The 27,022-nt window shown below is 38.2% G+C and overlaps 2 protein-coding genes across 3 annotated transcripts; one reads left to right on the forward strand and one right to left on the reverse strand.

The window, feature by feature from the left end:
* Positions 1-1,873: 1,873 nt before the first annotated feature.
* On the reverse strand, positions 1,874-11,510 carry MITD1 (microtubule interacting and trafficking domain containing 1). Of its 2 annotated transcripts, XM_021701237.1 has the most exons (7): positions 11,310-11,510; positions 6,325-6,426; positions 4,048-4,184; positions 3,881-3,967; positions 3,039-3,154; positions 2,143-2,203; positions 1,874-2,035 (listed from the first exon to the last, which is right to left on the reverse strand). In XM_021701237.1, the coding sequence occupies exons 1-7, from the start codon at positions 11,458-11,460 to the stop codon at positions 1,940-1,942; spliced, it is 750 nt and encodes a 249-aa protein (XP_021556912.1). In that variant the 5' UTR covers positions 11,461-11,510; the 3' UTR covers positions 1,874-1,939. The 2 variants fall into 2 exon arrangements, with proteins under 2 accessions (XP_021556912.1, XP_044774778.1); XM_044918843.1 differs by lacking the exon at positions 3,881-3,967.
* A 63-nt stretch (positions 11,511-11,573) lies between these two features.
* Positions 11,574-20,628, forward strand: MRPL30 (mitochondrial ribosomal protein L30). Its single transcript, XM_021701252.1, has 6 exons — positions 11,574-11,685; positions 16,002-16,079; positions 17,743-17,823; positions 19,928-20,074; positions 20,303-20,376; positions 20,450-20,628. The coding sequence occupies exons 1-6, from the start codon at positions 11,644-11,646 to the stop codon at positions 20,580-20,582; spliced, it is 555 nt and encodes a 184-aa protein (XP_021556927.1). The 5' UTR covers positions 11,574-11,643; the 3' UTR covers positions 20,583-20,628.
* Positions 20,629-27,022: the final 6,394 nt, after the last annotated feature.

The raw sequence follows: 27,022 nt of genomic DNA on the forward strand, positions 1-27,022 counted from the left end.
GAGCTTTAAAAAAATTTTTTTTTCACTTAATTAGCTCTTTAACAGAATAACCTCTATGTGGGGTAGAGATCTAATGTTTTTTCCAAACATTTATTGAATAGTCTACTCTTTCCCCACTAATATGAACCATATCTTTGTTGTGCATTAAGGACCCATACACACATTTACTTTCTCTCTCAGGTGTTTCCAGGCTCCTTATTCTACCCCACTGATTTGTCCATTCTTATGCCATACATTAAAAATATATATACATTGTAACTTTATGTCTTTATAGCTGGTCAAGCAAGTCTCCTAGTGTTAATCTCTTTGTCATTTAATTTATAAATTAACTTAGGGAGAGATGATATCCTATTTAAGCCTTCCCATTCAAGAATATAATTTGTCTTCCTAGTTTTTTACATTCTTTCATAAAGTTTATAGTTTTCTCATACAGCTCTTGCACATTTCTTGATGTATTTAATAAGTAAATTGCATATGGTAGTCTTCTGATGTTCTAATTGGATCTGGGGATAGATTTCAAATACCTAGAATAATGGATAGCATTATTGCTTTATCCACTACTATAAATAATGGATAGGTGCTCTTCCTTAAACATCAGTATTTCTTAGGCAGGATTCCTATGTGGGTTGGATGAAAGTTAATTTCATAGGGTTGTGAAATGATGAATCTCTATAGTGATAGATTCACATGCTCTAGAAGAAATCAGAGTGGTTACTTTAACATGAAAAGAAGGAGGTCTAATACATGTTCTCACCTGAATGAAAAGCCACTCTGCTTCCACATGCTGATAGGTACCTGGCAAAATAATCTACGATACTTTGCAGAAAGTAACTTCTGATTAGGTCCAACAACACTTGCTCTCCTGAGACCCTGAATTTCCATATAATAAAGCTTGGCAAACTGGCTTGAGTCTTTTCAGGTTCAGCATTATCAGCACCTGAACCTGAAAACATTAAAGAAAAACATTAGGAACTTTTCTGGAATGCCTTCTTGGTCTTTTATGCCAACTCAGTCAGGTGACTGCTGGCTCCCAGAGGTAAAACACAAACCTGGTGTCCAAGTCACCCGAGGACCACTCTACCCAACCTTATTCCTGTGGCTTCTACCGGCTTTGGTCCTCCATGCTATTTAATCTTAAATGTAATCTTCAGTCTTCTCCAGATGAGATGTTTAGATATGTATTCCTCAACACGAGTACTTCTGTTTCCCTCCATAGACTGGCTTAGTTTATTCTTTAAGCTTCTGGACTGCCCATTACCTCTACCTTTATCCCCAATCCCAACCTATCTCCACAGAACCTAGTCTTCGTCCCCAACCAGTCAACTGGCATCTGGATGGATGAGCTTACCCAGAACAGTTGATTCTAAACTGCAAAGCTTTACAAATGTGCCAGCCAAGGTTGAATTAGCTGCAAAATGCCTCTGCATAACTAAGCAGGTTGATTTGCCTTTATGGAGTTAGGTAATATTGGATAAATTAATGTTGGTAAATTTCTACCAGGGACACTTAATTGTAATAAAATTAACATTTTTTTTTCCTGGTTATTAGACCCACAAGCCCATCTGTCTCTTAGAAGAGTACCCTAATCCGTGATTTTTCCTCCTGGACGCTAAATTCCCAGGGGAAAGATTAACATCCAATTCATCTTCATAATAGGCGCTCATTGTTTATTAATTCATTCTCCAACAGTCAAATAAAAGACAAGCTGGTAAAATGTTTAAATTAACCTTATGACTGGAAACACTGTAAATCTACTGAATAATGTATTTATAAAAATATTTAGGGTTGGTTACATAACTAAAAAATGGATCGATAAATTAGTAGAAATGTAAAAATTTATTGTTAAATTCATAATTATAGGAATGATCTGTCCAAAGTAACAACAAAATCAATATTCACTTAAAATAGAAATATATAATGCAAATTAAGCTACTACCCATCATATTTTTTGTGTGTGCTTATTATGAAAAATGTCCACTGTTGTTTCATGACATGGTCTTAAATCAAAATCACAAAATCCAAGGGAAAAACGACTCTAAGAAAAGAAGAAAAGAAGTTTTTTAATTAAAAAAAACCCAAAGCCATGTTGTTAAAATGATACAAAAAGAGTGTAACATACTCACTCATAAGACTATATCCTACCTGTGGTTTCTTAAAATAATCAAGTCCTCTTCCAATCTTAATCATCCATCCATTGTTAAACCTGTTGAAATAGTATACAGTATTATACTCCAGACATTTAACTCAGACAGTTATCAAAGGTGTAGTGTAGCAAGCGTCAGCAACATTTCCCCCTAACATAGAAAATCACTTTCTGCAGTGGCATGAGTTCAACCAAACCGGGCGTTACTTATGGGCTATGTCTACAATGAAATAAAAACGTCCAAAGGAACCATTAGTTGATTTGATTAGCTGGTAACAAGTTTGACAATTCAATTAATCTTACTGTCGAATTTCAGATTTCTGACAAAACTTTCCTGTTCTGCTAAGTGTATTCAGGCAGACTATGGTGTGTTGCAGGGGTTCCCCTACCTAGAGATGGAGGACATAAGCAAGAAGAGCTCCGGATCCCGACCACAGTCCCTCTAAACATATGAAAGCCACTGTGTTAAACAGAGGAACACACTACTAAAATACCTGCATATACTGTTTCCTTAAAGACACTGTAGCATACTGTCACACCTATGAGATTATTTAATAAACTACAAGAAAAAAATACTAAGATCATCAGAATATGAACTATTATCATCAGAAAAGAAAATTATCCTGATACCATAACACTGTCTGTATACTTGAATAGAAAAGTACTTCCTCTTCTCACATGAAATAGAACACATAAACTTGATTCCATTAGGAAATATGAAACTCAGACATAATAAGCCAGATTTTTTTTCTCAAAAGTGAAAAGATACTAAAATTGAGCTTTATTTAAAATTTTAATAAACTGAATATTTACATGAATTATATAAAACTTATTAAAAGAAATAAAAATAAGTATTTTCAACTGCATAAACATTAAAATATTGCTATACACTAACCTAATTTCTCGGTCATGTACTGAAGAAGAATATTCTAATTCCAACAGCACTCCGTGATTCTGGAGTGACTCTTTTATTTCTTGCAGGCCACTACTTTGCTGCTGTTTCCCACTCCCCTGTTAATAGGAAGAATACAATTTTCTGTTCAGTTATTATCATTTTAAATTATCATTAAGTTGTGCAATGTGTATCATGGATGAATTAAAATGGGAAAGATTCTATACTAGTTTCAAAGTCTATTATCTCAAAGAAGCAACCAGAGTATGAATTAGTTTAATAGCACTTGTTTTTATCAAAATAATTGTTTTTTTTTCTAATGTGTACATAACACAATTCTGTTCCATCTCCTAAAATGTATTTTAGTAATGCTGTTTAGTTATTCAGATTTTTAGTTACTCAGCTTTCTTTTCAAGTTAATCCTAGAAATCTGGTTTATTTAGAAGCATTCCTATTTAAGTCAAAATCAAGATGGAGATGCTCACTATCATTCTATGATCCACCAGAAGGCCAATACAATAAATCAAGAAAAAGAGATATAATCATTGGTAAAGAGAGACAAAATTGTCAACAGTGCAGACATGTGATCATCTCCTGGAACATCCAAGAGACTAAATTGACAAACTACTTGAATCAGAGAGTTGAGCAAAGTGGCCACATGCAAGGTACAACAAAATCAGAAAAAAATCAATAGCGTTTTTTGGAAGATATTTTAGGCCTATTGTTAGATAATTCCCAAAGAAACAGTTCTAGCTGAAGCGGTGTCCATGTTTTCCTTGCTCAAACTATATCTCGTAACTGAATAAAGTTAATGAAGAAAAGAATAAATGCTTCCAGATACTTACTTCATTCGGAGAGGTGAGAAGATGAATAGTTTTTACTTTACATGGTTTCTTAATAAGCATCTCACAAAATCGAAGAAAGTTATATAGCTGAAAGACATCGGGATAGGTTATTATTAACGCATACATTTTAAATAACATTTCATCATATTTTTGTACATTTCACCTACCTGATGAATCTGTCTAATATAAGGATCTTGTATCCAAACTTCTGTAACTGTTTCATTAAGGTATTTTTGAAAAAGTGACTCATAACTGAAACCTGTTGCATTCTCTTCTATTTTAATCTGCTTGTGGTATTTTCCATCTACAAAACACAAGTTTCAATAATAAAACCAGTGACCATTTATTTTCTTTTTACACATATTTACATACAATGATTAATCAGGATCAGATACAATTTTTTTTTTTTTTTTTACTTGACAGAGAGAGACACAGTGAGAGAGGGAACACAAGCAGGGGGAGTGGGAGAGAGAGAAGCAGGCCTCCCACCGAGCAGAGAGCCTGACACGGGGTTCGATCCCAGAACCCTGGGATCATGACCCAAGCCAAAGGCAGACGCCTAACGACTGAGCCACCCAGGTGCCCCAAGAGTTAATTTTTTTTTTAACTCCTCCACTCAGCAAACATTTCTGAATACCTACTACATATATATGAGACACAATGGAAGATGCTACATACAGAGATAAATAAGGCAAACAATTCCCTAAGTCATTTCTACCTTCATGGAGGCAAAGTAGGAAAGTCCAGAGATTTCTTGGAACAGGTTCTTGAGTCGAATCCTATAGACCAGGCAGTTTATTCAAGAGAATCCTGTATGTAAAATGATAGCTGACATTCTGTCACCATAAGTAGAACCATAAGCTAGAACTCAGGGGCTACTTTGTCCTTCTCTTCAGATTTAAGCCTTTTTATGTCCTCAATTTAATAGCTAAAGTATTAAACATATAAATGCAGTATTATGTGGAATTTAGAAGTCTTTCTTAGAACTTATAGACAGTATTTTAAGCAGAAATTTATACCACTTTTTTTTTTTATTCTTATGTTAATCCCCATACATTACATCATTAGTTTTAGATGAAGTGTTCCATGATTAATTTATACCACTTCTTAACAACCCAAGCCAAAGACTAGGATGCCACAGGATCCGTAAAATAGTTCCATTGTTTTTGTTCATTCCAAATGAGTAATTATTGAATTCATTGTCAAAGTCCTTTAAGATTTTTTTAAAATATGACCCCTAATGGTAGTTTCTAACTTATATGATGGTTGCATATTTAAAGTTTGTTTAAAAACCAGTAGTTTGGATTCTGTTCCTAATATTTCCACAAATATAATGTTAGCAACTATGCATCAGTTTTCAAGCCAAGCTGGCCACATAGGTTAATTTAACCCAATGTATTCAAACCACAATGATGATGGTACTATATTTCACCCATGTTCTAAAAGGAAATTTCATTGTACATTTCAATTTAGGGTGAAGGAAACACTATTTTATTTCCACCCCACAGAGAAGCTTGGGGAGGGGAGTACCCAGGGTATGGGCTCATACAGAATACTAGGAAGAGATGGGGGAGGGCTGTATAAGGACGTGAGGAACAGCAGCTGAAGGATGCACTGTTGTTTTTTTTTTAATAAAGTTTTGAAAGATTTTATTTATTTATTTACTTATTTATTTAGAGAGCAGGGGGCAGGAAGGGGCAGAGGGACAGAGAGAATCTTAAGCAGGCTCTGTGCTGCCTCACGACCCTGAGATCAAGACCTGAGCTGAAACCAAGAGTAAGACACTTAATAGACTGCAACACCCAGGCGCCCCTGGAGGCACTGGTTTTTTGAGGGCAGTAGTAACTTTGGCTAAAAAAAGCAGAGTGTGCCAGACAAAGGTGGCGATGACCATTTTTAGACATATGTTTGTAATCTGCATGCTCATGAGTAGAGAACTAGTAATAAGTAGGGAAGGACACCTACAGCATCTCCAGTCATGGAACTGCAACACTGAAATGTTTTGATTCACAACAAAATCCTAAAGAAGTCCCAGAAGCTTATTTAGCTACTTCAACATTTTGGTCATTTTACAAAGGGAAATACAAATAAAATACAGGATTTACATTCTCTATTTCTGTGTAGTATTATTTCAGCTGCAGTCCATACATAAGCTTCATGGGGATCTGTGAATTCCTTAAAAGAGCATGCAGAGTTCTGCAGTATGTATAGCTCTCATCAGATTCTCAACAGGGTATGTGAAAACCACTTCCCCCCAGGGTCCCCCCCAAAAAGCTAAGGATAGCTTATGTATAGGGAAGTGGAAATGCAAAGTAAACCTGTAGGCTCCCAAGGATAAACGGTCCAGACCACAAAGAGTTCCAAAAGGCAGAGCCAGAAACACTGCAGGAAATGGGCTTTGTCACAATAGCTTATAAACACATTCTGTAAATCAGCCTCTTTACCTTCTTTTTCTTGATCCAAGTATTTCTTCACTATTTCTGCTCTATCCATGTAGCCAGTAATTTGTTTTCTGAGATTACATTTCTTTGTATCATCTTTGGTACCTACAAATTAAAAAATACATTCTCAAATTTCCAAATAGTTTTTCTACTGAGTACAGGCATTATTTCCAGTTTCTCAAGTCTTCCACAAATTTCCTATCCTTAAGCATGGTTTGCTTCGGTCCTAAAATGCACAGATGGGCTCAAATTTGCCTTGATCATGCAAGACCTTCATTTTTACACTAAGTCTCTGAAACAGCTTTATTTAGGAGTGGAGATTCTGACACTGTGTCTCACTGGCGGGGACACCAAATTTGCTGAGGTGACAAAGATGGCTTATTACAGGTCAAACGTGAGTCTGAGAACTATTTTGTCCTAGTCAACCACAAGTCTGAAGTCTTAGCATAATCAAAAATAGCAAACAATACCTATCTTTCTTCCACAAAACCAGCTTCTCTTCCAGACTTCCCCATTATAGTTCATTTTCCCAGCCACCCCAAAAATGTAAGGTATTTTTTTTGAATAACATTATCAATAAAATTTTACCCCAAGCCCCACGCCCCAAAACCCAATCAGTCACCAAATCACTTCTGGTTTCTTCATTCCTTCCTTTTGATATTGCTTATATTTTCCATAATAATTTCATGTTTAAACTCCCAGTTTTAAAAATATTTTAATTTTGTATTTATATAAAAATTGCAATAAAATGGTACAGTACCCTTTCACCCAGACTCCCCTAATATTAACATATCATGTAAGTATAGTACAATTATCAGAGTTAGGAAATTAACACTGATACACTATTAACTCATCCACAAACCAATTTTCCCACTAAAGAAAGTTTGTTTTCTGGTTCAGGATCCTACACAGCATTTACTTGTCATGTCTTCTTGGTCTCCTCCAATCTGTAATAGGTCCTTGGCCTCTCTCTACCTTTTATGATTTTGACATTTGGGGAAAACCGTGATCAGTTATTTGTAGGATGTCTCTCATTTGGGGCTGCTGGTGTTTTCTCATGATTAGATTGAGGTTATGCCGTTTTGGCAAGAAAATCATGAAAGCATGCCCTTCTCAGTGGGTACATGATGTCGATATGTGTTATTACTGGCAATGTTAACTTTGATCGCATGGTAATTGAAGATTACTCCGCTGTAAAATCACTATTTTGTCCTTTGTAATTAGTAAGTATCTTGTGGGAAGATACCTTGTTTCTCATCACTTTGACCCACTAATTTTAGCATCCATTGATGGTCCTCGCCTGCAACAATTATCACTAGAGTGTCTGTCAAACAGAGATTTTCTATTTCCATCATTCCTATTTAATTTATTAATTTGGAATGCTACTGTAAGGAAAAGCTGTCCCTTCTCCTCCATCTATTTATTTATGCAGTGAGCGATTTATATCAATATGGACTCATGCGTATTTATTTTAGTCTGTGGGTTGTAATCCAATACTATTGGTTTTTAAAGTTTGTATTTAAATTCCAGTTAGTTAACATACATTGTAATATTAGTTTCAGGTTACAATATAGTAATTCAACACTTCCATATATATCACCCAGTGTTCATCACAAGTGTACTCCTTAATCCCCATCACTTATTTAACCCATCCCTCTAGGCACCTCCCTTTTGGTAACCATCAGTTTGTTCTCTACAGTTATGAGTCTGTTTCGTGGTTTGCCTCCCTCTTTTTTTTTTTTTTCCCCTCTCTGCTGGTTTGTATCTTAAATTCCATATATGAGTGAAATCATATGGTTATTTGTCTTTCTCTGACTTACTTCGCTTAGCATAATACTCTCTAGCTCCATCCATGTCATTGCAGATGGCAACACTATTATTTTCTTGTTCCAATTTTATCAGCTTTGGCTTTGAGAGCTCCTTTGTGCTGGCCCCTACCCATTCGACATGACCCATCATATTTTGAGCACTTCCTTGCTTTCTGGTGCAAAATGTTTTAAACTCATCTTATGTCTTCCCTGCCCCAGCCCTGGAATCAACCATTTTTCCAAGAAGCCCTGGTTCCTTTGTTGGAGAATGGTATGAAGAAATCCAATTCTGGGTGCTGAGTGTACTTGTTGCCACTAAGGAAGTCCTGTCACTACTTCTAGACCCTTTTAGTCAACGTGGCTAGAAAGTATATGTACGGCTAATAACACACACGTACATCTGCATTTATTTCTGTGTCTATCCATCTGCATATATATTAAAAACCACAAGTTCATGATAATAACTTTGATCCCACAGGGTTCATTCTAGCCCTCTTCCTCTCCTTATGTGTAACTTCTTTTATTAACCACAATATATGTACTGGCTTGTTTAAGCCTAGTATAGACACAATTGTTCTCTGTCATTCAAGTGCGAGGAAAGACAACAATAAAAGTAAATTGGTGGGGCACCTGGGTGGCTCAGTTGGTAAGCATCTGCCTTCGGCTCAGGTCATGATCCCAGGGTCCTGGGATCCAGCCCCACATCGGGCTCCCTGCTCCTTGGGAAGCCTGCTTCTCCCTCTCCCACTCCCCCTGCTTGTGTTCCCTCTCTCGTTGTGTCTCTGTCAAATAAATAAATAAAATCTTAAAAAAAAAAAAAGTAAATTGGTAAAATACGTGTGTTAGATTGTGGTAAGTACTATTAAATAAAATAAAACAAGGAAGAAGGATAAGGGAGTCCTAGGATGGGGTTGAAATTTTATACAGAAGGTCAGGGAAGGCCTCACAGAGAAGGTAGTATTTGTTTTTTTTGGGGGGGGTTGTTTGTTTTAAAGATTTTATTTATTTGACAGAGAGAGAGAGAGAGAAAGAGAGAAAACACAAGCAGGGGGAGCTACAGAAGGAGAGGGAGAAGCAGGCTCCCCACTGAACAGGGAGCCTGATGTGGAGCTCGATCCCAGGACCCTGAGATCATGACCTGAGCTGAAGGCAGATGCCCGACTGAGGTACCCAGGCACCCCCCCTTTTTAAAGATTTTATTTATTTATTTTACACAGAGAAAGAGCAGAGAAGGTAATATTTGTATAACGAAAGGAAAGAGAGGGAATATGCTATACAAATATTTGGGAGAACATATTCCTAATAGAGACAAGCCCTACATGCAACTTCAACTACATCACTCCTCTGTAAAAACTTTAAATGGTTTCTCCCTGTCTATGGAATGAGTTAAAATCTGGCGGTCAAGGCCATCCACACTGTGTTCCAAGCCTCAATCTACCTTTAAACTTTACTTCTCACTCTTCCTCTATAGACACATGCTGGGACCAAACTGAACCACTTATTTGGTAAACTAGCACAGACAGAATTTAAACACTTAGCTGAATTTCATTTCTGAAATTCTACTTACTTCTCCAAAGCCCGTCAAAAGCCACCTGCACCTTTCCTCCCCCAAATGACCTTTAATTGTTTATTTCCTCATTGTACTTGTCTATACCCTCTCCTGGCACTTACTCCCAATATAGAGTTATTTGCATTTCTATCTTAATCTGTAAGATTACATCACTGTCTCTATAACCTCTGTAGAATCAGCGGAGCACACTGGAGCAAAACTGTGCTTCTCCTGATTCAGATTCCCAGAGTGCCAAAACTTGAGCAGTGCTCCACCTGACAACCCTAGGGCACCAGAACTTTAGCAGTGCTCCACCTGACCAACACTGTACACTGTCTCTTTTTGGCGGTCAGTATACCAGAGTCTTTTAAGCCTTGGGGCTCCAATTGTGACTCTACTAATTGTGGAGAAGCTTAATGTTATGCTGCAAATGAGGATAACATCACCTCCTTCCTCATAGGGCAATTGTAGGGATGAAACAAGATCATGATTTTGATGTACTCTACACAGTGCCAGCACTCAGCACTCATAAATGTAACTGCTCTTATCTTCATCATCATCATCACCATCATCAAATGGGCTTTCCCAAGAACTTTTATAGTTCTTTTTTTCAAGATTTTATTTTATTTGAGAGAGTGGGCGCACACGAGTGGGGGGGAGGGGCAGAGGGAGACGGAGAAGCAGACTCCCCGCTGAGCGTGGAGCCCAATGCGTGGCTCTATCCCAGAACTCCAAGATTACGACCTGAGTTGAAGTCGGACGCTTAACCCACTGAGCCACCCAGGCGCCCCTGTAGTTTTACAGTTCTGACAAAAGCACCCACCCTTGAAGGGCGCCCTCTGCTGTCTTTTCAAAGCTTCTGTAACACTTAGGCTAAAGGGCACACAGGGGAGATCGTAGGCCAGGGATTGTACTAGTTGTTAATGGTTATTTGGGTACTTCTCAACATTGAATAACTACATGACAGATAAAGTCTCGCTGCCTCACCCACTATGCATTTCTCACACTGAATTTCAGTACACACGTTTCTTAGAATTCTTTTTTCTTTTACCGCTACGTGATTTTATTTTTGTTTACTTCTAACCAAAATATCTAAACAGAAAAGTAATAATAGTGTAATGAACACCCTTATTACCCATCACATAGATTTAAGGATTGTTAGCATTTTGCCACATGCTCCAACTGTTTTTTTCCCCTAAAATTAAATTCAGACATCATGACAAATTCTTCCCAAGACACTTCAGTCTACATCTCTAAAAATCAAAGACAGTTTTCGACAAAACCATACTGCTTAACAAAATCAGTAATTTGAGTGTTACCCAATCCATATTTAAACTTCCCAAACTGATCCAAAAATGTCTTTTACATTTCGTTCAAAACTAGTCCTACCAAGGTTTATATATTACATTTTATTGTCTCTTAAAAATCTAGAGTATTGTCCCTCTTTTCTGATGACATCAATGTATTAAAGATATAAAAGAAACCAGTCCACTTGTTATGTAGAATATCCATCCACCTTCTGTATTTGACTGCTTCCTAGTGGTGCACAAGAAGGATTTTTAACTTTCACTCCGCCCCAGACACAGCGGGATCCAGTTCCTCTAGTCCTCTCTCCACCGCTCCCTGCTCACCTCTGAGAACCTGCATGAGCAGGTCTATCCCCTCCTGGTAACACACCAGAGCCTGCTGGTACCGGGACTCCGAGTCTAGTTCTACCGCCCGCTTTAACACCGTGAATGCAGCCACGCTCTGGGGATCCAGCTCCTTCCCGGACTTCGCCATAGTTCCGAAACTCCCCTGCGCCCCAAGCTCAACCAGAGCCTAGCCAGCCGGCCGCGCTTCCGGGGGCGATCACGTGACATCAGTGCGCCGGCGCTCTCTTTATGGCCGTTGAATGGGCGGGACATGGCCGGAACTAAAGTGCGCGGGGTCACAGTTGTTGCACGCCGTGACGGCTGGGGTTGAATGCAGCGGTTGGTGATCTTTCCTCTTTTCTTCTTTCATTCGGTAAGTTCAGTTTGAACAACATTTAGCAGTAGCTGGTGAGAAGGGAATGAATGGCGGAGAGTATTGCATTTTTGCCAGGAGTACGTACCTGGGAACGCTATGGAGATCACTGTTGGTTTTCCTATTGGATTCTGAGTTTGCGGGTCGCAGTAACCTAAATGGGCCTGCGCCCGTGGACTGTCCCATGGGCTCGCGAAAAGCCAGTGGTCGACTGGATCCTGTTTCCCAGTTCCCGAGCCCCTTGGAGTCCAAGGGCCGAGCCGCCTAGGCAGGATAGCTTAGTGAGGAAGGGAATTCAGGTTTGTTTTAGCAGTTTCTGTGCTTCTGTTCTATTATTAATTTCGGTTTCCCACTGGGGATCAGTGTAACTTGAATTTTTTTGTTAGTAAAGATAAAAGCTTACCTAATTGCATTTTAGAAGGCAAAACCTTCCCGGGTTGGCAGTTAAAATATTTACCATTTTACCAAGAGCTGTAATTTCGCCAACCATGTTTTTGATTGCCACCTATCCACAGCTGCCTGTTCTGCGTCTTTTTGCCAAGGGGCGCGGATGAGGATGGGGACTGCCTATTACTTGATAGGCATTAGGAATTAAAAGAAGAGACATTTATTGCCTTCAGAGATCTCGGTTTATTGAAAGGGAAATTCTGTGTTGTGCATTTTCGGTAGTGTTTCCCCTCCTTTTGTCATTAAATAGATGTCTAAAACTATTCAGACATTAACTGGGAGCTACTTACTTCAAAGTCCAAGAGTTGTGTGCCTTATTATTAACAATAATCTTTACTTTTTATTAAAACTTATAACTTTTGACTGTCACACTTTCTGAAGTCTGTAAACTTAATTCAACAAAAACTGATTGAGTGCCTAGTACATGACAGGTGCTGCTTTAGGTATATGCTTGGGATACATCTGTGAAGAGAGAGGGCAGGCCAAAAACAAAACAAAATTTAAAAATCATTGTCCTTGCGGAATTAATATGTTACTGGGTGAAGACAGACAACAACAAACCTAATAAACTGTGTTAGAAGATAAATGCTATGGAAAGAAAATCAAGTGAAGTAAGAAGTCTGACAGTTTGGGGGTGGGTCAAAATGTTGAATAATGGAATCAGGATAGGCCCTACTGAGAAAAGATTTGAGCCAAGAATTGAAGGAAGTGAGAGAATTAACTGTGAATATCAGGAGCATTCCAGGAGAAAGAACAGTCCGTCCAAAGGAGCATGGCTGCCTGGCAACTTGTAGGACCTGTAAGGGGGCCAGTGTGTGTATTGATTAAGAGTGGAGGTGAAGTCCTAGAGGTGGGGGTTAAGGGCTGACTATTGCTCCGATGCATTAAAGCTTTTTGGGTATTTAATAAATCAACTTTTTATTTTAGATTTATAGAAAAGTTGTGAAGATAGTACAGAGTTCCTATATACCCCACACCTGATTTCCCCTTTTATTAACATCTTACATTAGTATGGTACATACGTTATAACTGATGGATCAATACTGATACATCATTAACCAAAGTTCATACTTCATTTGGATTTCTTAGTGTTTACTAGATGTCCTTTTACTGTTCCAGAATCCCATTTGGTCGTCATGGCTCCTTAGGTTCCTCTTGACTATGGCAGTATCTCACTTTCCTTGTTTTTGGTGACCTTGACAGTTTTAAGGCACTCAGGTATTTGAAGAGGTACTGGTCAGATATTTTCCACAATGTCCTTCAAATGGAGTTTGATGTTTTTCTCTCAGCCTGGTGTTAGGGGTTTTTGGGAGGAGGACCACAGACATGAAGTGCCATTCTCATTCCCTCATATCAAGCGTGCATGCTATCAACTTGACTTTTATCATAGTTGATATTTACCATGATCACCTGGTTGACATAGTGTTTGTGAGGTTTCTCTAGTACAATGTTATTTTCCCCCTTTCTATACTGTACTCTGGGAGCAAGTTGTTAAGCATAGCCCATACTTATGAATGGTTTTGCTCCACCTTTGTGAGAGGGAAGTCTCTGCATAAGTTATTTGGAATTCTTCTATAAGGGAGATTTGTTTCTTCTCTCCCATTAATTTACTTCTTCATTTATTTATATGAATATGGAATCATGGTTATTTTATGGTTTGGCTTATAAGCCAGTACTTTGTTACTTACTTTGTAGCTCATATTGGTCCAGCTTTTGCCATTGGGAGCTCTTCACTTGGTTCCTGTGTCCCTTTGACATACTCTCATCATTTTGATTTTTTGAGTAGTTCCTTTCTAGTGCTACAAGATGCTCCAGGCTCATCTTTATATATTCCCTGAGGTAGCCCTCCAATCAGCCATTTCTCCATGGAACCCTGGTTTCTTTTATTAGAGAATGCTAAGATCAGGGCGCTGGGTGTGCTCATTGCTACGGGGATTCCATTGCTTTTTAGTCTTCTTAGCTAACGGAGCTAACCCACGTATTCATTGATGTCTGTGATTATTTCTATATCCATCACTATCTATATTTAGCTAAACATGAGCTCAAACTCTAATCCTGTGCCATTGGATCACATGGATTTATTCTGGCTTTCTCCTCTTGTTTATATGTTACTTCTCACTCCAACAGTGAGAAACCTGGCTCATTGGAAGGTTTTGAGAAGAGGAGTTGGTTGACATGATCTGATTTAGGATTTTAATTAGATGATTGCTGCCATGAAGAAGAGATCTTAGGGAAGTTAGAATGGAAGCCAGACGGCCAGTGAGGAGGCTTTTGTTGAAATTTAAGTGATAAGAAAAAGAGTAACATAGTGTGAAGCCAAATGAGTTAGGTTGGTATATTATGTTTAACTTGGGAGGAAGAAGTATGGTAAAGGAAATATTTTATCATTACCTATTTGATGGAAGGGCCTGAAGATTAAATAAGCATCTCTTCTAAGGAAATTAAGCATTTCTTCTAAGGAAGCCTTGATACAAAATGTATATAAACAACCAGCCAAGCAATGGCTGATGATTTGAACTAGAAATTGTTATGCTATATGGTAATGTTTGAAGTTGAAGTCTGAATGAGAGTTATGAAATTTTGAGGTACTTCTGAATTCTGAGCTGAGCAGACCATAGATCTAACCCATTAACTGATTCAGACATTCAGAAACAAACACTGTTCATCAGAGACTGTGCTAGATGCTGAGAGTAGAAAATGAGCAAGACAAAATTCTGGATTTCATGGCACTAAGGATTTAGTAGTTAACTCTTCTAAAACCTATTCATAATTAATTTTGAGAGACTGGTTCAGTTGCTGAAAATTTTTCTGAAGTCTGGCTCTTTTAATGGGACATCTTGCATTGATTCCCACAACTTCATTGCTTTTTCCACATCACAGGAAAGACTTGCAGAGCTTGAGTGAGCCAGAATCTGGTGGATTCACTGAAATACACCATTGTATTCTATTTTGATGTGTTATTCTTATTACAGTTTTGTAATAATTTAATAATTTTATCATAGTAAAAGCTACCATTTATTGAGGGCTTCTTATGTGCTAAATACTGTTTTAGGTGTTTTTAGAATAACTCATTTGCAAGATAGGTATTATATTCTTCTGGGGAACAAATTGAAGCACACAAATTAAATAACTTATCCAAAATATACATGTAGTTCATAAACCTAATCTTTCTGTTTTTAGTATACATCAGTACAGGAGGTTGTAATTATTTGTGTCTAAATAAACATGACTTTTTCTACATCATAGAAGCAATGCATGTTTGTTAAGAATAGTTTAACAGTACAAATATGCAAAACAGAAAGTTATGGTTTACTTCTTAACAGAAAGATGTTATGATTTAGTTAAAATACGCTGGACCAGGAACTAAAATTGGGTTCCAGACCACATACTCCTTGGATAGCTGGATGCCCTTGAGTAAATGATTGATTTTTCATTTTCCACATACATAAGGTAAGAAGGTTGTTAATTCTAGTTCTAGGAGTCGGGATTTCTTCAGTCTCTTCTAGCTCTTCCATTTTATGTGATTCTATAACAAAGCATTCTTTGTGCTTATTGTTGAAGAGAATTTTTTAAACAATAATAACCTCCTTTGCCCATTTTTGTTGAGTCAACCTAGGTTCTAACTCATTTGGCAAAAATAGGATGTGGTTAATGTATAATTACTATGTATGGTTTTGCTGAACTCCAAATAACACATTTATTATAACTTAATTCTTACCCTTATTGTATTAAAATAATAAGATTTCACTGTTAAACTTTAACCAACTTTATAATTAACTTGTTCTTTAGTTTTTTAATAATACAGAAGTGGGCACCTGGCCATTTCCAAGACACATTTGACTCACGGATCTATTTTCTGCTTGTCATAGCCTCAGAAGAGAACAGTCACCACACTCATGGCAGGGATTTTGCGCTCAATAGTTCAGAGGCTCCCAGGCAGACTCCAAGTAAGTGTTTCAAGTATTATCTCTTTTTTTTTTTATTCTTTAAGAACTGTTTCTTTCTCTTTTTTAATGAATAAAACAACTGGGCAGGTTTAACTGCACAGTTCCTTTTTTTATATATGTTTTTTAATGTTGAGGATCAGTCTTATTTATGGTTTATCTGCTGTTTCATCACTAAAGATTTGAAATCACAAAAGATTTTTCCTGGAGAACATGCTGGTAAAAAATGGCTAGTATTGGTTTCCCCTTAATCTTTTTAAAGTTTAAGGGTTTATTCTCTTTCAGTTACGAAAAGAGTATATCTTCAATCATAGAAAAATAGAAAACTGTGGAAGAGCAGAAAGAAGAAAAGCACTCTCCCAGAAACCATTCATGCTTGTATTTTCATGTATTTCCTTCTAGTCTTTCTTACAGAAATTATAGCAGCTCAGCCTAATCTATTCATGAGGGCCAGAGTCTAGATACAGGCATGCTGCTGGCTATAGATAATATTATTAGGTGCTTTACATAGATTACCTTAACCTTAGATTAATCCTGTGGGGTCAGTATTATTTCCTTTTAAAATAGCTGAGGAAATTGACTCTGAGAGGATAAGTGTCTCATTTCTCACAGATGATAAGCACAGAACCAGGATTAGAAGCCCGTATTTTTCCTTTCCCTCGCTCATTCGCTCCTACTTACTCTCTAATTATGTGTGGACCTCAGCAGGACAGAAAGGGCATGAAGGGAATGAATATTGCCTATCCAGAGAGGAGTTTCCAGATATGAGGGATTGGCAGTGAATCCTTTCTCTTTAGCCGACTGAGAGCAGCAGGACTAGAAGATTGCCGAAGGGGAACAAGAGATAGGAACTAGTAGTGATGGCATTGTAGGGACCAGAAAGACAACCGTAAACTCATTTCTTTTTACAGTGTATTGTTGAAGGTTATTATTGCACATCGTGTGGAGCAGGGGTTGGCAAACTACAGTCTGCAGGTCAAATTCAGCCCACCTATTTTCGTATATCAGGCTTTATTGGAATGTAGCCACGCCCACTTGTTTACATATTGTTCGGGGCTCCTTTTGCCCCCCAGTGGCAGAGTTGAGACTTGGCAATGGAAACCATACAGCCCCAGAGCTGGAAATAACTTCATGTTTAGTCCTTTACAGAAAAATATTGCCAACCTCTGGTCAAGAAGTCTCTATTTCACTCATATGTGGAATTTAAGTTAACAAAACAGATGAACATAGGGGAAAAAAGAAAAAAGAGGAGCAAACCAAAAAACAGACTCTTAACTCTAGAGAACAAACAGGGTTATGAGAAGGGAGGTGGGTAGGGGATGGGCTAAATGGGTCATGGGGATTAAGGAGGGCACTTGCAATGAGCACCAGCTGTTTTATGTAAGTGAGGAATCACTAAATTCTACACCTGAAATATTACACTGTATGTTAACAAACTGGAATTTAAATAAAAACTTGAAAAAAAACCAGAAAAGTCTATATTTATATGAGCTTTTTGCTTTCTAATGTTAGTGGTAAGATGAATATATTCATTCAGCTAAGGGGCTGAGATAAATGTTTGATAATTATAGGTTAGGTAAAAACACTTTTGTCACCTAAAAATTGGTGGGTATGGATTTCTGCACTAGACAGAGTTCTTAAAAAAAATGTTTATATCATGTTTTAGACTGTGACAAAAGGTGTGGAGTCTCTTATTTGCACGGATTGGATTCGTCACAAATTTACCAAGTCAAGAATTCCAGATAAAGTAAGAAGAAGGGTTGGGGGTGGGGGGCGGTTAGTGTTACTATTTTTTTAAGCATGTGCTGTTTTAAAAGATACCTACTTTTGTAATATTGAAAACTTTTATATTAAATTATTTGTGGATGTTGGTGGTAGGGCAGAGTTTAAATAAAGCATGGTAGAATTTATCTAAATGATTCTTTTTTTTTAAATGTACCACTGTTCTTTGTAGTAGTCGGTTTTTATCATCTTAGAATCTGTTTATTCCTGCTTATGGTTTTTTGCCTTAATAGTTTGTGTTTTCATATCACCATTGTCCTCAGAAAACAATGAGTCTTCTTCCTGCTCAGACACTGTCTATGTGGGTCTGTGTTCACTTTCTGTCTTGACTATTGCAACTTGGAATCTTTGCGAGAGAACTGCTAGATTTATGTGTACATATCATTCTTTCGGAAAACACTAGCTACATTGCTTTTCGTGTTTTTTTCCTACGTTAGCCACATAGAACCACTTGGTTTTCCCAAATATTTCAGGCTCTTTACACAGTTTCTTTATATCTTCTCTCCTTTTCTTTGGCATGCCTGCCCCATACTCTGTCTTCCACCATTCTTCTCACCCTGCGTCTCTTCAAAACCCCTAGAAAATACAGACAAGCAAAAACAACTGAAAAGCACCCTTAATCCCACCTACCTGGAGACAGCTACTGTCAATACCTTCCACATCCTTTTCTGTTGTATGTTTTTAAAGATGTGAATCATCTCATGTATAATGTTTCTCTAATTGCTTTCCTCATTTAGCAATATAATGGGAGCCTCTCAGTGGATAAGTTTCTACAATATTATTTTCATGATTGAATTATATGCTTTTTGATTAAAGTGCCATCTTCTGTGTGTGTGATTCCCCAGAGATATGACTCTTGATCTAATATCTTTGAAACCTTTATATGTATATAAGTGTGTGTGTGTATAACATGATTTCTTAGAATCAGTATTTATGTAATGTATCATATATACAAACCTGTGTATTTTGGTACACATGAAACAAATACAAGAGCCTACTACAGGGGCGCCTTGGTGGCTCAATCAGTTAAGCGTCTGCCTTTGGCTCTGGTCATGATCCCAGAGTCCTGGGTTTGAGCCCCGAGTCAGGCAGGGGGTCTGCATCTCCCTTTCCCTCTGCCCCTTCCCCCTGCTCATACTCTCTCTCTATCTCTCCTTTTTCTCTCAAATAAATAAAATCTTTAAAGAAAAAGATCCTATTACACATGGTTGTGTGGATTTTTTTTTCTTTTGCTCAAGAATGTATTATGGCTTTCTTCAGCATTAGTAGCTGCTAAGATAGTAAGCTGTTATTTGTTTTAATGGCAGCACTGTATCCCATTGGATACATCATAGTTTAGTTATATTGTATTTTGTTTGGTTTTGTTATTTTTAGTTTGTTAGTTTTGTTTAGAATGTATGCATCCTAATTCATTTAGTTATTCTATGAGGAACATGGATGTGCCCTTTAAATTTTTCAGTATTACAAGTAGTATTACCATGTACATCCTTATTCAGTACATTTTATGTACTTAGGGAAGGTTTTCGTGGGATAGCTTACTGGAACATCTTGATTCTTAGAGAATCAGTTCACATAGCAGCTTTGTGGAGCCGTTTCTAATCCTTCATAGGCAGTCATTTGTACTCTTCTAGTACTTTGTACGTACTTTTTTATGATCCTCAAGTGTTATTGTCATTGTAAGCTTAGCTTTGTGCCCCTGATTGAACGCGGTGAAGGGATGCAGCTGTGCCCAGCTTATACAGTACTCATACAGTCTCCTGACATTTGAACTCTTCAGTGTCCTCTGGTGGCTCCTGCTTCACTCTTAAAACAGTTTTTGCCTGTGTGATAATTTTTTCAGAGTATGGAATTATTAGACTTTTTCTATCTAAGTAATCAGATGGGTATAAATGTTCAATTTGAGGATAGGATTATAGAAAGATTTGGGATGAGATCGTTATGTGGTTGTTTGGTTTTTTTTTTTTTCTTAAGGAAAAAAAGGAGATACTCAGAAGCATAGATACATAGAAGTTGAAAAACATACATACATAGAAGTTGAAAATTTACCATTTATAATTCTCCTTTCTTAGGTATTTCAGCCTTCACCTGCAGATCATGAAAAATACGGTGGGGATCCACAGCACCCTCATAAACTGCATATTGTTACCAGAATAAAAAGTACAAAAAGACGTCCATATTGGGAAAAAGATATAATAAAGATGCTTGGATTAGAAAAAGTATGCAACTATTTAAGTCATCTTACGTGTTGTTTAAATTTGCTTTAAATTTTATAATTCTTAAACTTTAAGGTGTATTTTTACAGTTTCTTTTGTTTAAATGTATTATTTAGTGTAATTTATTTGAACTTTGATTTAGACAAAATAAGCCTTCATTTTCACATTTTGCTGAAACATGGGACCATCTGCTCTGAAACTGATCCATTACATGGTTTCCTTTCTTTCTAGGCACATACTCCTCAAGTTCACAAGAATATCCCTTCAGTGAACGCAAAACTGAAAGTGGTTAAACATTTGATAAGGTTTGTTGTTTGTCAGCGATTTTTTAAAATGTGTTACCTAATATAATTCTAAAAGCATTTTCTTATGTCACAGGATCAAGCCCCTGAAGTTGCCCCAAGGACTTCCAGCAGAGGAGGACATGTCTAACACGTGCCTCAAGAGCACTGGGGAATTAGTGGTGCGGTGGCATCTAAACCCCATAGACCAGGAAGCAGTTAAGTCCTAAGGCCAGAGCAGTTTCATATTAAAAAATGTAAATCATTTTTATTTAAAGGTAGTGAGAAAGTGTTCTCATTAAAATATATTTTAAATACTAGTCCTTTTCACTGGCTAAACATGGTGTGATTCTTCCTTATATAGGCTTGGAGGTTTCAGTGCTGTTATTTGGTTTAACACTCTCTCTTTTCCCTCTGATCGTTTCATTGCAGAATGGGCAAGAATGGTGTTATTTGAACATCTGGGTTTAGATGTCACCTTAGCAATCACCATTGATTTTTCTTTTTTTTTCCACCATTGATTTTTTTTAAAAATACTGTTTTCTCTTTTAATTGAATTCAACAGATTCTGTGAGTGTCCCTTTGAGTGAGCAGTGTGTTATATGTGGAGAAATGCACAGCTGACCGGAACACGGTCCCTGCCCATCAGAAGCTTAGTCTGTTTTGCTAGGGAACAGAGACTCAGCCACAGTCATTAAACATTAGGTGTAGCTAGATTGGCTGCTTTGTGCTTTAGTGTCTATAAATATTTATGTAGACTTGACTGCATTTTATTCTTAAGCTTAATACCAAAAATAGTATCTGTTTTCTAATTATAAATTTAATTTGGCCTAAATTTTATTGATGTTCTTTGAATTCCTCAGAAACTGCCAACAGTTGAGATTGTTACTTATTTTATTTTATTTTTTTTAAAGATTTTATTTATTCATTTGAGACACAGATAGATATATAGAGAGAGCATGAGCAGTGGGAGAAGCAGAGGGTGAGGGAGAAGCAGACACCCCGCTGAGCCAGGAGCCCGACGTGGGGCTCGATCCCAGGACCCTGGGATCATGACCTGAGCCGAAGGCAGACGCTTAACCATCTGAGCCACCCAGGTGCCCCGAGATTGTTATTTAAAAGACGAAAAAGAAGTGAGAAATCTTTTTAGGGAGAATTTTTTTTTTCCCTTTTTTTCTATTTCAGATACCTGGAGGGATTGGGAGAAGTAAGAATTTTAGGAGAGGTTCAGTACTGGGAAATTTTGTGGCAGCTAATTGAAGATGATGGTGAAGAATCTCTGAATTCTAATTACCTGTTATTTTCCTTTGTCTCTTGTGAGATTTAGCTTGGGCAACAGTAACATTGGCACACTACTCATAATTTGTGGTCCCAGTATCCATCCTGTCGTGGGTCTTGATGTTTTGGGGCATCAAGCAGAAGTGCCACCTAAAATGAAGCCAGATATCATTAATTTTGTTTTTAAGATTTATTTATTTATTTTAATCACAATGAGATACCACCTCACACCAGTCAGAATGGCTACAATTAACAAGTCAGGAAACAACAAATGTTGGCAAGGATGTGGAGAAGGGGGAACCCTCCTACATTGTTGGTGGGAATACAAGCTGGTACAGCCATTGTAGAAAATAGTATGGAGGTTCCTCAAGAAGTTGAAAGTAGAGCTACCCTATGACCCAGCAATTGCACTACTAGGGATTTACCCCAAAGATACAAATGTAGTGATCCGAAGGGCCACCTGCACCCCAATGTTTATAGCAGCAATGTCCACAATCGCCAAACTATGGAAAGAGCCCAGATGTCCATCGAAAGATGAATGGATAACAAGGATGGTATATACATACAATGGAATATGGATTGACTAGCCATCAAAAAGGATGAAATCTTACCATTTACATTGATGTGGATGGAACTGGAGGGTATTATGCTGAGTGAAATAAGTCAATCAGAGAAAGACAATTACATGGTTTCACTCATATGTGGAATATGAGAATCAGTGCAGAGGATCATAGAGGTAGGGAGGGAAAACTGAATGGGAAGAAATCAAGGAGACAAACCATGAAAGACTCTTAACTCTAGGAAACAAATAGGGTTGCTGGAGAGGGGAGGGGGGTAGGGGGATGGGGTAACTGGGTGATGGGCATTAAGATGGGCACGTGATGCAGTGAGCACTGGGTGTTATATGCAGCTGATGAATAACTGAACTCTACATCTGAAAGTAATGATGTACTATACGTTGGCTAATGGAATTTAAATTTTAAAAAAAGATTTATTTCTTAGAAAGAACAAGGAGGAAGGGCAGAGGGAGAGAGAGAATCTCAAACAGACTCCCCACTGAGCGTGGAGCCAAACATGGGACAATCCCATGACCCTGAGATCACAACCTGAGCCAAAAGTGAGAGTCAGATGCTCAACCAACTGCTCCACCCAGGCACCCCAGATATCATTAATTATTAAGCTTAAACTGTTTTAATTAAACAATTATTGAATATCCAATGTGTGTAAATCCTGGAGGGGATATAAAGCCAGAGGACACTAACTTCAGGGAGCTCGTTCTAATTGGAGAGACCTCTATGCTACAACAAATGTGTCCTTGCTGCAGGTGGGTTGAGGATAGCTGTGTAAATAAAAGCTGGTCACTGCTAATTTATTGCCATCTCTTTCACTGTACTAATATTAATGTTTAAAATGGGGGAAAGAACATTGGTTAATTTTTACCCAAAGAGTCTAATAAACTTTGGGTAAGTAATTTTAACCTCAACAGCCCATGACTAGAAAAAAGGAACTAAATGTTAAGTTGAATATTTAGAAGTGAATTTGTCTAGAAGAAGAAAAGTCTATAGGGCGAGCATGGGCATAGGCTAGTGCATTCGTTTTCTATGACTGTGTAACAAATTACAACAAACTCAGTTTCTTAAAGCAACACACACTTAATCTCACTGTTTCTGTGGGTCAGAAGTTTGGGCTTGTATTTGCAGTGACATGGATGGAGCTAAAGCGTATTATGCTAAGTAAAAAAAGAGAAAGACAAATACCATATAATTTCATTCATATGTGGAATTTAAGGAACAAAACAGATGAACATCTGGGAAGGGAGAAAAGAGAAAAAGGATAGAGGGAAATAAACCATAAGAGAATCTTAACGAAACCTTAACGAAACACAGGGTTGATGGAGGGAGGTAGGTGGAGATGGGCTAGATGGGTGATGATTATTAAAGAAGGCACTTGTGGGGTGCCTGAAGGCACTTGTGATGAGCACGGGGTGTGGTATGTAACGGATGAATCACTGAATTCTACTCCAGAAACTAATATTGCACTGTATGTTAACTAAAATTTAAATAAACTAAAATAAATTAAAAAAAAAAAAGTAGTAGTTTGGACTTAGCAGGGCCTCGTCTGCCTAGGGTCTCACAAGGCTGAGTTCTTGTCAGAGCATTGATTGGGAAAGGATCTGCTTCCAAGCTCTCAGATTGTTGGCAGAGTTCATTTCCTTGTAGTTGTAGGATTCATGGCAAGTTGCTTCTTCAAACCCAGTATTGAGAGAAACTCCAGCAAGATGGGTGCTACAGTCTTAGGTAATCATGCAAATGCAGTCATGTACGTTCCATCACCTTTGTATTCCATTGGTTAGAAGCAAGCCCTAATTCTGGCTAAACTCAAGAAAAAGGGGAATTTTGCAAATGTATGGCTGGCAGGAAGCAAGGATCTTGGGGGCCTCCTTAAAATTTACCTGCCAAGTATGGTAAGTTCCATCCCCAAGCTGGATCCAGGTAATTCCCCATTTGGCCTTCCTTTGCCTCATACCATTTCAAAACCTTTTAAGGACTTCTTGCTTACTCATGTCTTTGGGTCTCAGAATTGCTCTATTTGATTTCTTCTGCTTTGTTTCAGATTTTGTCTGACCTCTCATTGGTGACAATTGGCATTTGATCAAGCTCAGAGAGATGAAGTTACCCAAGCACTAGCACTACCTTTTTTTTTTTTTTTTTAAAGATTTATTTATTTGAGAGAACATGAGCCAGGAGAGGGGCAGAGGGAGAGAGAGAATCCTCAAGCACTCCTTGCTGAGTGCAGAGCACAATGTGAGGCTTGATCCCAGGACCCTGAGACCATGACCTGAGCTGAAACCAAGAGCTGACGCTCAACCAACTGAGTCACCCAGGCACCCCTTACACTACCTTAAGACCATACCAGTTCTCTCAAAGTCTTCTCAATCTAAAACTGTGCCTCTTCTAGGTATATCTTTTCTCCTTATAATACTAATACATTCTAACTGGCACAGTTTCACCAAGAATAATTTGGAATTGCACTGGCCATGGAGGGGGGGGGGGGGGGGGCTTTTGACATGAACAAGATTGTGTATTTGGGAGGTAACTTACAACAAAGAGTGAAGAAATCCCGTGAGGAGATTATTTGTCTGTTTTTCTGAACACAGGATAAATTATTTGCTCAGGGAGGGCTTCCCTGATAGCAGTAAGTACAAACTCCCCTCTCCAGGAACAAAGGAGCTGGCTGGTGCCATTTCCCTCTCCCACCCCTAAGCATAAACCATCTTCAGTAAACAGCACAGCACCAAAACTGGCTGCTTAAATTGCTTACACCAAAACCTGATGCCCTGTACTCTGCTGGTACTCTGCTGCTTTTCTCAGGCAAGTGTATCTGAGAACCAGCACAGTGGCCCCTCCCCCTGAAGACCAGCACAAACCCCCACATACACCAAGTCTACTGACCATAGAGTACTGCGGAGCTTCACCTCTAGTGGAAATAGCTTCAGGTCTCTTTTAACAAGCAGACCAGAGCACACCTAATTAAAACTTGCCACAGTGTGGCCAAGGTCCAAACACTCCCCACTACAGACAAGGATAAACCCTGCAGAGGACTGACCTGAGGGATAGAGGAGCCATAACACAGCAGCAGAGGGTACACAGCATACACCAGAGACATTTCCTAAAGCACCAGGTCTGGGGCATTATATGACCTCTTCATAAAGCCATTACTCTCAGGAGTAGGAAATATAATAGGCTTCCTAACACGCAGAAGACAAGAGACCTAGACAAAATGCCAAGATGGAGGCATTTATCCCAAAAGAAAGAACAAGAAAAGGTCACAGTCAGGGTTCTAATGGAAACAGATATAAGTAATATGCCTGATCCAGAATTTAAAACAACAATCATAAGGATACTAGCTGGACTTGAGAAAAGCATAAAAGACATGAGCAGGTCCCTCACCACAGAGATAAAAGAGCTTAAAACCAATCAGGCCAAAATGAAAAATGCAATAACTGAGATTCAAAACCAACTGGATGCAATGAACACAAGGATGCAAGAAGCAGAGGAACGAATAAGTGGTACAGAAGATAGAATTATGGAAAATAAGCTGATCAAAAGAGAGAAAGAAATCAGAAAGAATTAGGGAACTCAATGATTCCATGAAACATAATAACATTCCTATCATAGGAGTCCCAGAAGAAGAAAATAGGGAAAAGGGGGCAGAATGTTTGAGGGAATTATAGCTGAAAACTTCCCTAATCTGGGAGAGAAAACAGACTTCCAAATCCAGGAAGCACAGAGAACTCCCATCAAAATCAACAAAAGTAGGCCAGCACCAAGACATAATTTAAATTTGCAAAATATAAAGAAAAAATCCTAAAAGCTGCAAGACAAAATAAGTCCCTAACTTACAAGGGAAGATAAATAAGGGTAGCAGCAAAGCTCTCCACAGAAACTTGGCAGGCCAGAGAAGAGTGGCATGATATATTCAACGTGCTGAATGGGAAAAATCTACAGCCAAGAATGCACTATCCAGCAAGGCTACCATTCAGAATCGAGGGAGAGATAAAGAGTTTCCCAAACTAGGGGCACCTAGGTGGCTCAGTCAGTTAAGCATCTGCCTTTGGCTTAGGTCATGATCCCAGAGTCCTGGGATCGAGCCCCATGTCTGGTTCCCTGCTCAGTGGGGAGTCTCCTTCTCCCTCTCCCTCTGCCCCTCCCCCTGCTCCTTCTCTTTCTCTCTCTCTCTCTCACTCTCTAGCTCTCAAATAAATAAAATCTTAAAAAAAAAAAAAAAGTTTCCCAAACTAAAACTAAAGGAGTTTGTGTCCACTAAACCAGCCCTACAGGAAATATTAAAGGGGACTCTTTGAGTGAGAAAAACACTAAAGAGAAAATCCACAGAAGAAAATGACAAAACAAGCAATAAAATGGCACTAACTTCATATCTATCAATAATTACCCTGAAAGTAAGTAGACTAAGTGCTCCAATCAAAAAACACAGGATGTCAGAATGGATTAAAAAACAAGAGCCATCTATATGCTGCCTACAAGAGACTCATTTTATTTTATTTTATTTTATTTTATTTTATTTATTTTTTTTAAAGATTTTATTTATTTATTTGAGACAGAGAGAATGAGAGAGAGAGAGCACATGAGAGGGGGGAGGGTCAGAGGGAGAAGCAGGCTCCCTGCCAAGCAGGGAGCCCGATGCGGGACTCGATCCCGGGACTCCAGGATCATGACCTGAGCCGAAAGCAGTCGCTTAACCAACTGAGCCACCCAGGCGCCCCAAGAGACTCATTTTAGATCTAAAGACACCTGCAAATTGAAAGTGAAGGGAGGGAGAGATATTTTTCATGGCAATGGATAGCAAAAGAAAGCCAGAGTAGCAATACTTA

This window comes from Neomonachus schauinslandi, chromosome 10 (genome assembly GCF_002201575.2).
Source record: "Neomonachus schauinslandi chromosome 10, ASM220157v2, whole genome shotgun sequence".
NCBI lineage: Eukaryota > Metazoa > Chordata > Mammalia > Carnivora > Phocidae > Neomonachus > Neomonachus schauinslandi.

What these genes read in the sequence shown, in the direction of transcription:
- MITD1 (XM_021701237.1), bottom strand. Translation starts at nt 11,460, where the DNA reads ATGGCGAAGTCCGGGAAGGAGCTGGATCCCCAGAGCGTGGCTGCATTC. An exon ending in CTTGGATCAAGAAAAAGAAG is followed by an intron (nt 4,185 to 6,324) that starts GTAAAGAGGCTG and finishes TGTGTTTTGTAG; the next exon opens with ATGGAAAATACCACAAGCAG. An exon ending in GTACATGACCGAGAAATTAG is followed by an intron (nt 2,204 to 3,038) that starts GTTAGTGTATAG and finishes CTATTTCAACAG; the next exon opens with GTTTAACAATGGATGGATGA.
- MRPL30 (XM_021701252.1), top strand. Translation starts at nt 11,644, where the DNA reads ATGCAGCGGTTGGTGATCTTTCCTCTTTTCTTCTTTCATTCG. An exon ending in AGTCAAGAATTCCAGATAAA is followed by an intron (nt 17,824 to 19,927) that starts GTAAGAAGAAGG and finishes CTCCTTTCTTAG; the next exon opens with GTATTTCAGCCTTCACCTGC. An exon ending in AGATGCTTGGATTAGAAAAA is followed by an intron (nt 20,075 to 20,302) that starts GTATGCAACTAT and finishes CTTTCTTTCTAG; the next exon opens with GCACATACTCCTCAAGTTCA.